This window comes from Malurus melanocephalus, unplaced genomic scaffold, assembly GCF_030028575.1.
Source record: "Malurus melanocephalus ecotype Western Australia unplaced genomic scaffold, MMel_1.1 scaffold_133, whole genome shotgun sequence".
Taxonomy (NCBI): Eukaryota; Metazoa; Chordata; class Aves; order Passeriformes; family Maluridae; genus Malurus; species Malurus melanocephalus.
The window spans coordinates 518,817-534,924 of record NW_026623365.1 but is presented as its reverse complement, the minus strand read 5'-3'; the positions used below and the strand labels follow the sequence as shown (position 1 = coordinate 534,924).

General features: G+C 40.8%; 1 protein-coding gene across 1 annotated transcript; it reads left to right on the top strand.

The window, feature by feature from the left end:
• The first annotated feature begins 5,446 nt into the window (after window positions 1-5,446).
• CFAP90 (cilia and flagella associated protein 90) lies at window positions 5,447-15,806 on the top strand. Its single transcript, XM_057370790.1, has 3 exons — window positions 5,447-5,623; window positions 9,679-9,795; window positions 13,370-15,806. Exons 1-3 carry the CDS (start codon window positions 5,447-5,449, stop codon window positions 13,514-13,516), a joined length of 441 nt encoding a protein of 146 aa, XP_057226773.1. The 3' UTR covers window positions 13,517-15,806.
• The last annotated feature ends 302 nt before the right edge of the window (window positions 15,807-16,108 follow it).

Here is a 16,108-nt window from a genome sequence, read left to right as displayed (position 1 = left end):
TTATGAAAAGAACTTTTTTCTTCATTCTCCTGCAGCAATTTCAACCTCAGTAACAGGACATAAGACTCCTCATGTATGAGCCCATAACCTGAAAAATTTTATGATAATGTTGTAAATCAGTATTTGACATTCCATRTATTCCACATCACAGTAAGATTCATCAAGCTCTACAGCTTCCATGTTGGTGACATAGTTCACAGCTTGTTAGTGAACCACAGAGTGGGACTTCCAAAAGTACAATGCAAATTCATTTCACACTGTGAGGCAGCAGCCARAAGATCAATGCAAGAGTGATTCACTGTGGTCTGGGAAAAAGAAATTCAAATAGGAACACCTGGGAAGCCTGCTGGAATTCTTTTTCAAAGATAGTGTTTTGCTCCAATTTATGGAGGTCTACCAAAGGACAGGAAGAAAGATTAGACTTGCAGATGTTTTTATAAACTATGGAAATAGTTTGGATTACCTATAAATTAATGCTATTTAGCTGCTGTTTCTAAAGAGAGATCRTGTGGTATTTATGATATGTGAAAAGCATTTTTATTTTCTTATATTCCTATATACTTCCTCCATTTTGTAAAATACTTACAAACTTTCCCTTTTTCCACTGAGACACAGATAGTTCAGTCTGCCTCTTTCTAAAGCAATGTGAGGGAAGAGCTGTTGCAATTCTGTCCTGTTTTGGTTTTAGAACCTCATACTGGGACAAATAATAAGGTATGTTGTCAAGATGCTTCACATCACAAAAGATTTACTGTTAAAAGATATTATCATCTTGTACTTTGATACATAGCTTTCCTTCTTGTGGTTATGTATGAATATACATTAATTTTTTATTTTCAGATAGCACATTCTCCTTCACCTGGTGCAGATAGTACCCTTYAAGCTTTTTACAGGTGAACCCCAGACAATTTTAAGTCTAGGAATTCTTCATTTTATTCTTCATTACTTGTTTAAATTAGTGGAGTGATTCTGACAGGGAAATAAATGTAGAACGAGATATATGTGCTTTAAATAAAATATGTAATTTAGAGATAATTTTTTGTTCTTTGAAGTAACGCAGATTTGTGTCAATTTGTCAAAAGTGGTATATAAATCATCATACTTGACACATATTAATTCTAAGCATTTTCAAATTTAGAGGCAGAAATTACTCATTGATCTGAGGATCAATGAAATTTTTTTATATGTCAAAATGCAAGATAAGGGCATTTTACCAATGTTTGCAACTATGAAGATATGACCCCCTTTATGTTGTAGGGTGCTCTGTTTAAAACAAAGATTCAAGAATTGTTTAAAATTTTTTGGATKGAGTATTTTTCAAATCTATTTGTAGCCATTGAGATGCTCTTCATGAAAATCTCAGTTTTGACAGGAAAAAATGCATATATAGTATTTTGAAAGGTTGACATTCCTGGACTAGAATTATTCATGTTTGATTCCAAAAAATGCTACAAATAGCAATTTTTATCAGTTATGTCACCTCATGTATAAAACTGTATTACTCTACTTACCAAGAAAGTTATTGAACAGAATGTTGATCTGAATTGTAGCAGATATCAGTCAGCTATACTGCGTTGTGTGGCAAGTTTTTGGGAGTTAGGAGAGAGGGACAGGGCTACAGGGATGGCCTYCATGAGAAGTTTCCAGAAATTTTCCCTACATCCAACAYAGCCTGTGSCAGACAGCTCCAAGACAGACCCACCGCTGGCCAAAGCCAAGCTCATCAACATCACCTCTGGGATATTATATTTAAGAAAAGACAAAAAATGTGGCAGAAACAGCAGCCAAAGGGAGGAAACATCTCTGGAAACACCAGGGTCAGTGAGGAAGGACAAGGCAGAGATGTTCCAGGTGACAAACCAGATTCCCCTACAGACCACGTTCAGGCAGCTGTGTCCCTGCAGCCCTTGGAAGCCCATGGTGGAGCAGAGATGCACTTGCAGCCCACGGAAAATCTGGTAAAGACAACCCCTCATTGGACCAGACTGTGACACCATGGGAAACCTGTGCTGGAGTAGGCTCCTGACAGGACCTGTGGCCCCATGGAGAGAGGAGCCAGTGCTGTAGCAGGTTTTGCTGACAGGACCTGTGATCCCATGGGGAACCTGCCCTGGAGCAGCCTTTTCCAGAAGGAAGGGATGCACGCTGAAGCAGTTCATGAAGAGCTGCAGACCGTGAGAAGGATTCACATGGGAGAAGTTCATGGAGGATTGTCTCCTGTGGGAGGGGTGAAACGCTTCTGAAGAATCTTCCTGTTTGAGGTGGGCAGTCAGTAATTAGGATCTGGAAGAAACAAGCAATTCTGTGAAACAACTGGATTGACCCAAAGCTAAGGTCTGACCCAAAGCAGAACAAGGACAGTTTGGGAGCCATTTTTGTTTCAGCCTCTTTCAAGGGCCATCAAATGGAACATATTTGGCAAAGACTGTCTCTTCTTCATTGCTCAGCTGAAGGTCAGGACCACATGGCAATCTGATATATGTTGAGGTCAAAAGCTAGGACAGGAGAGGGCTTGCTAAGCCTTAATTTGGCAGCAGGCTAGTCATCTCAGCTCTAAGTGACAGGAGTTTGAAACAAGTACCTCAGCCTGTAGTAAGAAAACAGCTACTGTTTTTTYTGTGTATCAATGACCTGTCCAGTTATATGTCATCTATCCTAGTGTCCATCCTATCTCCCTTCCCCTGTAATCATTGTCTCTTTGGTGTCCCCTCTCCCTCCCTCCATTACTATTTGCTTCATATTCCTTTTAGGAAGATTTTTCAGCATTATTCCATAAACCAGCTTGTGTTGTTTTTTTCAGAACAATGACCCTGCCCTTGACACACTTTCTGGCTATAAAAGTAYATACCAACATGTTCGAAACTCTGACACCTTAGCAGTGGAACTTGAGGGGATATCATTGCCCTCTAAAAAGGCAAGCAATTGAATTTCTCATCCTTAAGAAACCAAATTCAAAGCAACTTTTAACACTTCAGCCTCTTAGCTCAGCTGTACTTGAATGCACAGTTTTCACCATACAGACTACAATTGCTCCATTGTTTACATGTTCATATTGAAATTACTTAGGAAATAGACTGATCTTCCATGTTTTTTAWAACTTAACAGTAGCACACTGATAAAATCTGGTTGCAACTGGAACAAATCCCCTTGTCCCCAACTGGAGCAAATTTTCCCTGCTTCTGGGAAGTCTGCAAAACGTGACCAGGAAGAAAAGCCTTTGTAAATTTCAAATAATTCTAAAAGGATTTATACCTTCATTGGGAAGGAAAAATTAAGTGAAAAGCATAGCTTTTCATTTTTTCAAATGCAGGGGTGGGGTATGGCAAATCCTCCAACAAGCATCCAGCAATATTTGTAACAAGCTGTATTTGTAACAAGCTGTATTGCATCCAGATGCTGTAATTCAATTTAATGCCATCAATTTAATGTCCATCAAAACAAGCTACATGAGAACAGTAGAAAGAAAACTGGAGAGAAATCTTTCAGATCTGACTTCAGAGCTCTTGCCTAGCTTAGTTGATATCTCCTGCGAACAGTTTCCTGTGGCTCTATTTATAGCTGCAGTTTCAGCTGAGCTGCTTTTTATAAATGGGCTTGCTATCTCTCTCTGCTCGGACTAAACTACAGAAAAGCACTTGCACAGTGGCAAGCGGGTCTCTGCGTAGGAAGCTGATGTAAGGCAGCTGTTGGATTTTCAATTCCACTGCTCGCTTACACTGTGCTAATTTGGCTCAAGCTACAGAAAGAAGAAGATCTTAATTGGTAGAGGGACATTATTAGATAAGCAGATGGAAATTGTCACAAATGATTAAAAAAACCACCCACACWAGTCTGCAGATTATAAAGCCTCCATGCTACACTTGCAAAGAATCAGGAGTCTGTGTTATTCAGTGGATTAGTGATGAGAGAGTGGCAGCTACATAATACGGATGAGACTTTTGTAAGCCTGAATTATTGCCTGGTTCCAAGATCCCTGAAACAACCAGTTATGAAGATTTCTGGTACTCTGAATGTTGTGGGATTTTAAATAAATTTTGGGTGTTCAGTAAAATTAAAGATGCCTGGGAGAGTGCAATTGTGAAAGATGCTTACCAAAAGGTACAAGTAGCAATAACAATGGTAATGCTGTGCCTACAGAACAGTATTTCTACAACTGTGGTTACAGAACTTAAAGGCAAACTAAACCAAGCCACTTGCAGATCCCTAAGGCACACAGCAAGAAGTTACATATATCTATTAAACCAGGATAACCATGAGTGAATGACAAAAATAGGAGCCAGGTGCTACTAGGGCAGAGCAGTTTTACAGTCAGTCTGAGATTTACACCCAGGAGACACTTATTTTCAGTTTTCCCAACACGAGTGTGTAAGAGAATTTTCCAACTGCATTGCCTGAAATGGCTGAGCATCCCATGCGGGACTCTGCACCTGGGATGGGTCAACCCCAGTTGTACATACAACCCAGGGAATGAGATGCTGGAAAGCAGTGCTGCAGAAAGGAATCTGGGGGTCCTGGTCAATGGCAGRTTRAACATGAGCCAGSARYGCCCTGGMAGCCAGGAGGGACAGCCCTGTCCTGGGGGCATCAGGCACAGCATCGCCAGCCGGGCAAGGGAGGGGATTGTCCCGCTCTGCTCTGACCTGGGGCKGCCTCACCTCAAGGGCTGGGGGCAGCTTTGGGTGCCACARTGTAAAAAAGACATGAAGCTTATAGAGAGCATCCAGAGGAGGGCAACAAAGATGGTGAAGAGCCTGGAGGGAAAGCCACATGAGGAGCGGCTGAGGTCACTTGGTCTGTTCCCTGGAGGAGACTGAAAGGAGATCTCATCACAGTCTACAATCTCCTTGTAAGGGGAGAGGGGCARACACTGATCTCTTCTTTGTGCTGGTGAGTGACAGGACCTGARGAAATGGCCTGAAGTTGTGTCAGGGGAGGTTTAGGTGGGATATTAGAAAAAAGTTCTTCACCCAGAGGGTGTTGGGCAYTGGAACATCTCCCCAGGGAAGTGGTCASAGCACCAGCCTAATGGAGYTCAAGAAGTGTGTGAAAATCTGCGCCCAAATAGGTAAGCTGCTCCCAAAGACAGAAGCCCAAGCTCCTCAAGACTCTGGCATTTTATTTCGGTGGAAATTCCTTGCTGTGCTGTGGTTTTACTCAACTGATACACTAAAAAAGGGATCTGGTGATTAGTGCAACCTGTCACAGCAAAAAAAGTCATTCCCTTTCAGCCAGGCTTTGCTCTAACTTTCTTCCCCACCTTCCAAGAACACAAAGGACCAGGGAACTGCAGCCGCTACACACCACCACCAAAACCCTAGGCCCAGGTGACCGGGAATGCACATTTCGGGCTTGGCGGGGCTCTGTGGAACGCCCCGATTCCCCAGAGCCGAGCCCAGGCCGCGGCGGTGCCCTCAGGGCGCGGTGTCGCCGGGTAACGCTGGGCAGCATGGCCGCCCCCACCCCCAGCACGGCGGGCGGCGCCGGGACCCGCCTGGCAGAGGAGGCGCTCGGCTACGCGCCGGGGAGGGGGAGGATTGCCCTCAACGCCTTCTCCGCCTTCAGCTTCGTCCCGCCCAGGCGGGAAGGGCCKCCGGAGCTCAGCTACTTCAACCGGCCGCAAAAGGTGAGGGAGGGACGGGAGCGAGCGAGGGTGGGTGGGGGCCTCGCAGGGCGGGGGGAGAGGTTTTCCTCCTGGGTCTCTGCACATTGTAAAGACACTCCGCTCGGCCCCGCTGCAAGCGCTCAGCCCTSATCATGAGGGACCTGGTCAGACAGGTGTTTGAAATCGTCATAGCATCATAGAACGGTTTGGGATGGAAGCGACCTTAAAGGTCATACAGTTCCAACCTCCTGCCATGGGCACTGACATCTTCCATTAGACCACGTTGRTCAAAGTCGTATCCAGCCTGGCCTTGAACATCTTCAGAGATGGGGCAACCCATTCCAGTGCCTTACCACCTTCACAGTGAAGAATTTTTTTCTGATTAACACATTAATCGTTGTGCCAATCTAATGCCAAAGTTAGGTGAAACAGGTTTCACCTTCAGAGGCCTTTGCAAAGTGTGTTTGCTACTTGTGGATGACACATGAGGGTAATGTCACTGGATAACCAGTGAAGGCAGAGACATGGTTTGCCAGGGATTSAGGATGGACAGGCCACTTGGTGTCAATGAAATGTGAAGCATCCTTAGGGAACACTAGGAAAAGCGTCATCTGTCACTAGGGTTTGATGMAGCACCAGTAGATGTTCTCGTAACACACACTTCTGGGAACTTAATAAGAAACTTTGCCATTTTCATTTGAGGCAAAAGATGTTTAATGTTCATTGCATACATTTTCTGCATGCTCAGCTTTAATAAAATCAATAGAGCTACTCCAAACAATAACATCAATATATGCCTCTGTAACTGAATGCTTCTAAAGGTAGTACACTGCCATTTAATGTGCAGTAACTCAAGTACACTGGCAGGGAGCCTCACTCCTCAGTCTGCTGCATTATATCKCCTTTGTTCTTCATTCTCTCTGTTCTTATATTTAAAATCAGAAATGAAAACAWTCTTACACCTACAGCCTCACTGAGCTACACTTCTTGGGTGGCAAACCTTTCTATGAAGTGCCATATGAGACATTGAACTTAACAAGATTTTTTTCTCAAAAAATATTAGCATAAAAAAGTTCTGAAATGTCCATGGAATATAGCAATGCTTTGGCAATTTGTAACAATAAACCATGAATCCCCTCCTCACCCAAGTGACAGGCTGCTGAATGCACCAAGCACCGGGCGGTGCTGACTGGTGGTTTGGGAGAGCTTGCAGATCCTGTGTCCCTGGGATGTGGGCAGGGTACAGACCACAGCACTGTGCTGGGCATTAAAGGAACAGCAAATTTCATGCACTGACCTGGTGACCCTGCTAAAGACAAGTAGATTTCTAATGTCAGACTCTTTTGTGTTGATTCCAGCATTAGCTTAGGAAGGTGATCTGACCCAAATGTGAGTGGGCACAATTGATGYCATGCTTCTCAAAAGAGTAGGGAGACCTCAAAAAGAGTAAAGTGGGGGCAGGTCAGAGGGCTGGTGTGGTGCTCTTGGTGGTGGTGGTGGAGCTCCAGTCTATCCAGTCTGCACAGAATCAGCAGCCATATGGTAGAACTTTTCCTTACAATATAGTCTACTTTCACACTCACAACAGCCTGGTTTGTGAAAAATGCTGCTCCAGTGGCATGGAAACAAAAAGTGGTGATAGCTGTTTAATGGGTTTCTTCACAGACCAGGCCTTGGCCACAGGGGAGGAAGCAGATTTGACGCATTCTTCTGCTCAATTTAGGAATTAGAACATTTGARTATTTTTATTTATACATCAAAAGGAATCTCATTCCTTTTTGCAGCTTAAATACCTAAAACCAACCATATATCAGAGACTGAAGCACAGAGAAACAGGAAAAGATGGACTCATTGCATGGCCAGAAGCCAGATAGTCCTGCCTGTTAATCCCTTGGCTGACAGTTGCTCCCTGGATTGCTTTCCATAAGTTACTGTAGCCCCTGTGCCTGGTGTTTCCTCTTCTGMGATGTGGAGAAAGCTATTACCTGTTTTATGTGTGTCCAGAATACTAATGAGTGCTTACAAAGCACTTAGCTTTAGCAGCAGTACAGAGGATGCCTCCCCTGAGTGCACATGTATCATCAGCTCTGGGTGACTCACTTGTTCTGACAGGTTTAGAAACAGCTCACCACCACCACCACCACCACCACCACCACCACCACCACCACCACCACCCAGGCCAACCAAGTTGTCATTTACAGCAAAGAGAAACAGCAGTAGAAAGTTACCAGTGTAAAGTATAAACTTTGAGCAAAAAAGTGTTGTCTTTAGACATCTGGCACAAAATCTTAAATTGATCATCTGGGACAGAGCTAGTTTTTGGCATAACAGGCTGCCCGGCCATCTGCAAGTTGCAGAAACAATGAATTATCTGCTCTGACACAAGTAACAATGCCACATGAATAACAGCAARGGGCAAATAACATTTCTGGTGGTGAGTACACATTAAATGGCMAATGAATGAAACTGTTACCATGGGGAGAAAAGTACTTAACTCTCACCTAAATTTTGTGCCATCAGATCTCACCAATTTCTTCTGCAGGAAAAGAAATACTCTTTTGGATTCATCTGGCTTCACTGACATCAATGGCCTCACTTTACTGAAACAATAGTTCTAGGCATTGGGCTCTTCTTTTCCAGGGTTTCTGAGCACTGAAACATTTTTGGAGTGTTGTTCATGCTGAATGATGCTGTCTATGACTCTAATCAAAAGTGCAATTATAAGCAGTTATTCATATAAACGGTCTTATGAAACAAAGTCCATATAGCMAAAGAAGAGATCCTGGAAGTGAGATGAAACATTTGACTCTTGAATATCATTATTGTTTAATTAGTTGTGGAAAGCACAGAAATAAACATGGAGATGACAAATCATGTGCAAGGTGCTCTTGAACATGCCTGCAATCCTCTGAAGCTTGATGGTTTCTGGGAAGTGAAGGGATAAATAGGTTCAATGCCAAATAATCGCTTCTCTTGGCAGAACCAAGTAATGTTTTTTTACAAAATTTACAAATAAATTTACAAATAAAGCCTGAATTTACAAATAGTTACTTGACAAATAAAGCCCGAAACTACAGCAGTGTCTCACTAGTGCTCTTAACTATTGTTTCCTTTCAATKGAACCATTATAGCCTTCTTGACCTSCCATGACTTGACTATGTTTGGAGAATATCATTATAATTTGAAAGACTCAAAATACATGAGTGTTTCAAAGGTTAAATTGGACACACTGTAAAAGTAGAGRAGAAAAAAAGCCCAACAAAATGCACCATTTTTTTAGATGGCTGTGCACAAAGTCAATGATGGATTGACATGTTTAACAGAATATGAACCTTTTAATGAATGAAGGTCATAAACAACTGGCAGCATATTTCAATAGAGGATTTTGCTTTTCTTTCTTTGAAAACATTTTGGTTTGAAATTGCTTTAATTTCACTTGTGAGAACTTTTTGACTGGATTTCACAAACACCTTTGTTAGCAGAGCAGATCTTTTATGTTGCTTGCTTGGATGCAACTATGTCAACAGTTATACAATCACATTCTGAGTTGGAGTGTGCTTTATTTTCATGCCTGACATATGTGTGTCACACATACTACTGGATCACAGGATTGCCACTGTGGCACATTTCTCAATTCTGCTCCAATCAGAAATTAAATGTTGTTTGCAGTGTAGAATACCTATGTCTTTTTGAAAGTGCCTGTTTTGCTTTTACATAATTGTGCCAGATCATTTGACAATTACATGAATTTAAGAAGGAGAATATTAAGTGCAGAAAATTAAGAGAAAATCAGTTTAATTTCCAAAAGTTACAACAGTTTCCTGGGGGGGCGGAATGAAATAAATTGCCAGAAGTGAAATTTCACTGCTAAATAAACTTAATAAAAGATACCAGTGTCATCAGGTAATTTTGAAAACTACTCCAAAGGAGTGGCCTAAACTTCCTAATAAAGTCAGTAGTATTACAGTTGTCATCATCTAATGCAATGTATGTGCGGTTTGATTTGACTACACATGCTCTGTAATCTGTAAAGTTAAGCAGTTCTGTGAATTAGCCATTTTTCCCCTTTTCTCAAGACAGGAGATATGTTCACCTATGACGCTGTTTTCAGAATACCAGAAGATTATGACCAGTATCTTCCACGCTGTGACAGAAGACATGCAAAGGGTCGTGGCCTTAAAATTTATGAGGAGGTAACCCTTTGATAAATTCATAATTATCTTTCTTAAAGGTATTTTGTACTTTTTTACATGACTGGAGGCTATAGGCACTGTTTTACCCTTTACAGTGCAGTCTATATGGTAGGAAAGGTATTGGAAGGAAGACATTACTGTGCTCAGCATGTAGGTTTAGGAGAAAGCATTAGCTCTTGAAGACACCCAGATTAGCTCTTGCTCTTTCATATCCTGAAGATTTCCAGGTGACAAGACATATGCAAGTCAAAGTAAGGGGGAAGAGGCAAATCCTCTCTTGCATAGTTCAGGATGTACTCTGAACCATCTGTGCCCCTCAAGAGTTGTAGTTCAGGTGGTTCTGCAGTTATTTCTGTGACACTTGAAAACTCTTCTCCCTGAAAGGACTAAAGTCAGAGGCCATGACCCTCTGACACCCATCCCCCCTACACCAGCATTTGCTGTGAAAGCCTAAGTCTCTGAAGCTGGTGAGTTTGTTAAGAAAACTGACACCAGATTGCCCTGCAGGAAGGAAATTCATAGGAAAATAGTGCAAAGGTGTGGTAAATCAGAACACCATGGACATTCCTGGAAAAGGATGGGCAAAGTATTTGAGGCCAGCAGAGTCTCGGTTTTATSTGCAGCCCAATAGATAAATACAGCYGTGGTTTTTAAACAGCTCCCTTGAAAACAGAAATAATATATAAGCATAAATGTATTTGTAYGTATTTTTGCATGCAGCATCTGAACACACTTACATATACAGGTGTCTGTATATATAATTATATTTATACATACACAAATCTACACACAGAGGCAGAGGCTGTCAAAAACCAAATGATGTGTAACCTTGTGTACTAATGACCTCAAAATCCCAATGGGTTCATAGCATGTGAAGTGATGGGAGGTTAAGGATGGCTGCCTGCATTGATGGTTATATGTGATARAGAAGGAAGAAGGAAGAGGGACAAGATTTCAAATTACTCTAATTTCTGTAAAATAAAATTGTTTTTTTCTGACGAGCCCACTGCTTGTGATTTGTCTCACTAGCAGTTACATACCCCAGATATTTCAGTGCCAGTGCGTAGCCATAATGTCCTTAAACTCTATCAGACAGTGCAGGAAGTATTAGATKCTCCCAAAGGAATCCAAGGAGTGCCCATTAAGATCACCTGCTCGTAGCTAGTAACTCAACTGCAAAAGGTATGTAAATAACTAATTAGAAATTAAACTTTTCATTTAAATGAAACAAAGACAACCTCCCTCCCCTACTACCACGGCCAACCTCCAAGTGAGAAATTTGTGTAGAAAGTTCATCAATATAAAGCTACTGCTTTTTACTGAGCTCATGTATCAACAAAACTCACTTTCCTCTCAGTTTTCTTGCTAGAGCCAGCTTGTATGGGCCAGAATTCAAACCAGCTCTGCTGGGCAGTGCACACAAGGGACTGTCCAAACAGGTGTCCTTAATCCAGCCCTTTAATTAGCATGGARACACATCAAACCCACAGCTGTTCAATGCTACAACATGATCTTCCTGCATGTCATGACAGCCAACACTGGATGTAACCATAATTAAGGGCAGGTCACATATTCAATTCCTCTTTAATAATCACAGTAGCCCTCTCAGACTTGATATAATAATAACTAAATTATAAAATATAAGAAATAAAAATATCACAAGTGACATCATTGTAGTACAACACTGAAAGCAGACAGGATGAACCCACCACAGTTTACTGCTTTACTTGAAGTGGAAAAAAGCAAAGCACTGCAAGGAAGTCCCTCATTTCCTGCAGATAGCCTGGGTGCAGTCAAGGAATTCAAGAGTACAGTGACACTCAGTTTAGCTACATGCAGCTGAGTAACTGCAGTGAAGCGTGTGCACAGGGCTGCCATTGCTGATTCCAAGTGCTAACAGTGCTAGAATTACACGCTGCGAAGGCGGGTAGCAGGACGCTTCCCAGCCAACTGTTGGAAAATCTAAAACCTGCTGAATGCCAAACCCACAAAGATGAAATGCCAGTGTGCACAGTCAGCACTGTGCTACCAAGGATGCTGAAAACTGAATCTCATTTATTTAAAAAGAACACAAACTATTGGAATTACATACTGCTGCCTGTCATTAGCACTGTAAACCATGTATTATTGCTTGCAAAGTCTTTCTTGATGGTACAAAGATGTTTTAGTTTCTTATTTTTCAACACTTGTCTACAACTAGGGCAGGGGAGGAAATGGTCTTAATTTTGCCTGCCAGTCTGCTGGGGTTTAAAGTTGATGTACTGAGTAGCTTTTAATAGGGTGGATTAAGGTAAGGCAGGAGAACCAGGGGATAAATTGTTGCTTTGTTGAAATGGGTTTTCTGTTGAGTGGGTTAGTTAGTTAGTTAGTTAGTTAGTTAGTTAGTTAGTTAGTTAGTTAGTTAGTTAGTTAGTTAGTTAGTTAGTTAGTTAGTTAGTTAGTTTTTTAAAAAGGGTTTAGAGCATCTTTCCAAGAACCTCAGGTTCTCTCCATGAGGCTGGAAATGTCTCTTAGCTGACTGCCCTGCTATGAAATCACTCCAGTCTGTGCTCTCACCTGAATTGCAGGACGTAAGTGTTTATTTGCTCAGACTTGTGTCTCTTGTAGCAAAGAAGTAATTTGCTTGCATTTGAACTATGGTGTGGCATCTGAATTTTGATTCTCCTTTTAGATACTATTTGTATTATAAGATTAGATAAACACTTTGCAGACCAAGGCTTGCTGTGTTAGTCTGTGTGCAAACATACAAGCAGCCTGAAAAATCTGAGACCTTTGGCTAGGGACAGAAAAACAAACAAATCCTTTCTTTCCCTTCTGACTCYGTGGCTCCCTGTTGCGGTAGCACAGGAAGGAACTGCAGATTGCAGATAGTGATTGCACAGTCACTTAAAGTGCAGCTTACYAAGTACAAGCTTAAAATAATCTTTTCTTGGCCAGGTTATTTTTCAGAAGTTCACTTCCCATCATTGCAAAGCAGTTATTTTCTGTAATCTTACAGCTAAAAAGCATTTTTAGTACAACCTTTCATTGTGGAGAAATAAAGTAGTATATGCTTTATTTCCTTCAGRGAAAGCTTGCATGGACTAGTGGTAGCTCAGGGTTTTTCTTTAGGCTTTGATTTTTTTCATGCTGTACATTCACTGAATTGTGCAAGCAGTGTTGGTGTTCCTGTAACAGGGGACACAAATCTCTCCTGTTTTTCAAATGAATCATGCAACTCAGTGCACAAGAAAAATAAAAATAAAATTGGTGCTTTTCCAGCATTTAGTTTGCCAGTGGTCACATGGTAATCACATATGTGTGTATGTATTTGTGTAAAAAATTATCAGTCTGCAGCTTTGTATCTTATCATCTTGTCATCCAGTGACACATTCATGGTTTATTAAGGTATATAAAAAACTAGGGCAGGGATAGAACACTAAGGGTGCTAAACAAATATACATCCATATAGCAGATGCTGTACAGTTCTGTCAGTTATTTTACCCTTGGCCACAGCACATTGAGCAATAGAGGGCTGTCAAGTTGTCTATTCACTCTGTGATTTTCTTCTGAGGTGACTTTTATGTTTTTACAGGAAAGGGCAAGAATTGTTCCTCTGAAGACATCTTCGCAGTATGGGAAATACGTAAATAACTCCTTAGACCCAGCAACCAAAGAGCATGTAAGGGTTTATAACGTGCAGAAAGCAATCTATGGGGAAAATAGCTGCACTGATCATTGAAAAAACCTTCTCCAGGCCTGGATCCATGTTAAATGTCTTGTATCTGTCATSAGCAGCAACATTTATGTGGAAAAAAATGCATTGAAAAGCAATATGGTGCTTTTGCCTTTTTCTCTACATTTTAGTTAATGAGAATGATCTGGATTATAAATAGGGTGAAATAGCAGCTGCACTTTTTCTCATGCTAATTAAAATGCATATCTTCTTTCATTCTCATAAAAATCTCATGAAGAGCAGCACCAACAAGAGCTGAACACTTTATGCAGCAACACTGGGAATGAGACCTATTGGGTCAAAAGCTCTCTCAGCAACTGCTTCTACACAACCATTCACATACCTAACATTTAAGAAAGATTACTCGTCAAGCTATCAGTGGTCACAGGTTTTTTAATCCTTACAGAGCTGCTAGAGAATTGTGAGGCATTGTTTTATGTGCACAATAGCTGAAAWAGAGATTCTGCTCAGAATTTTCTAAAATGGATGGGCTTACTCATTAATGGGCAAATAAAGAAATTATCTGACCTCCAGAAGTGCTAAGCAGTTTCAGTAGATTTCAAGTGGAACTTGAGTTAAAATGAACTTCTGAGCAAGTTAAAATTAACTTCTGAGCACTTGGCATTTAAAGAGACAAAATCTGGGTTTAGCTGAYTTCAGACATTCACTTCACTGACTTCCACTATAGGAATTGTGTCTGACTGATTTAAAAGAAAAATCATTGGGTCTATATCCAATCTGAAAAAAGGGGAAAGAAGAAAAAGTAATACTAGCAGAACAAGCACTAAATAATTTGGTAGAGAGGATGGAAAAAAACACAAGGATTTGAGCAGTAGTCATTTAAGAAGCATGTTTAGTACAAATGTCTAAATCTGATGAAACATTTARTGCCTTGTACTTTCATGGAATCCAGTTCTAAAATTTTAAGGTAATTTCAGGAGTTTCTCCTGTAGGATATGCATCAGTTTGACTCTCAAGAGCCATTGATCCTGTTGTTTAAAGCTGAGGCAGTATTGTTGAGAAAGGAACCCCCAGAGTGATTGTACTAGAACAAGGACTTGAAGTCCACAACTGTGACTGACACTGGTTCTGTCAAGTATTTAGACATAGGAAGTCTATGTCATTTGTTAAATACAGCGAGACTCCTGGAGAAAAAATAGCAGAAACAAAAAACTTCTTAACGTCTTCTGGGACCTGAAAAGGTAGTAAATTAGACAATCAATAGCAATGGTTTGGCATGATCTGAGAAGCAGAGCACGGAGAGCAGCTCATTCTGAGGGGTGTTTGTTACTTTCATTATTCATGACCTGCAGTTCTACACTCAGTGGGCTATGGACAGGAGGACATTAACTGCTCCATTCCTTTTCAAAAATAAGCATTTCATTAAACAAATTCAGCAGCATTAAATGAAAGGATCACAGTAGGAACAAAGGGAGAAAATTTTTTCTAATACCACAATGCTTTTTCAAGAATCAGTATTAAAGTTTACCAGTAAAGAATTAGATGGAATATAGCCGTATTCTTATGGTTATTTTTATTTTGGGACAGTCAGTACAAATTGCTTCTTTTAAGTAGCCTTCCTATATTTGCAAATCATTTGTGTTTGAAAAAAAACTATTAGAAATCAAATTTGTTTGAGAATACCACCACCTTCTGGCCTGTGTAAGAAACAGGCATCACCAGTTCACTTCCTCCACAGATTAAGTAGCACATCAAAACACCAGTTTCAATGTTCCTATCTCATTTCTTTGTTTATGTCACACCCTTCTCATCCTTACTCACTTCTGAACGTCTTTCATAGGTTATTCCTCCCACTACTTGTTTTTCATTCAGTTCTGAATGGTGTCCAGTGCTCAGTGTGAAAAGAACACCCTGACAATTTCTTCTATATTAGGCATAAATTCCTTATAAATGTTTGCAGAGCCATTGCAGTGGCTCTCCTTCAATTTTTCTTTGGCTAGAATGACAAATTCTGAGATTATGGATGTTCTGAGCTTTCTATTGAACTGTGTTGGAAAGCATTTAATTGCCTTTTGGTGCTCCCTTACCTGTCAGTGTTGACATACTACCGTGAGGAAGGGTTTTACATGCAACAAATTAACATGAACAGAATGGACASCATGACACAATGTAAATCATATTCTGGATCTGGATTTTGCATCCAGGGATTGCTGGGGCAATTGACAGACTCCTGCAGCTTTCAAATTTTTAACAGCAGCCTTGGAAGGAAAAAATGGCCACATTCTRTATCTACTGGTGGAATATACAGAATGTCAATGATGTAAAAGTTTCACCTTTTTGTATCAAAATAACAAAAATCAAACTGAAAAGTTTGATAGTTGAAAATCAAACTATGTGATGATGCTGGGACTTCTGCTTTGTTATTCATAAATAGTAATTCCACAAAGGGAGGAAGCACAAGTAACCAGAAAATGGGTTTTACATGGCAGTTCATCAAGTATACATAATGTGATCARAACTAAAGCTCTGTTGTTTTCCCTTCATCCATCTGCAAACTCACCCAAGTTAGGGCACACRGGTTCTGGCTGGAGTGCATACTGGGTCTGGTTCTCAGTTCCAGATTTTCTGTTCATACAT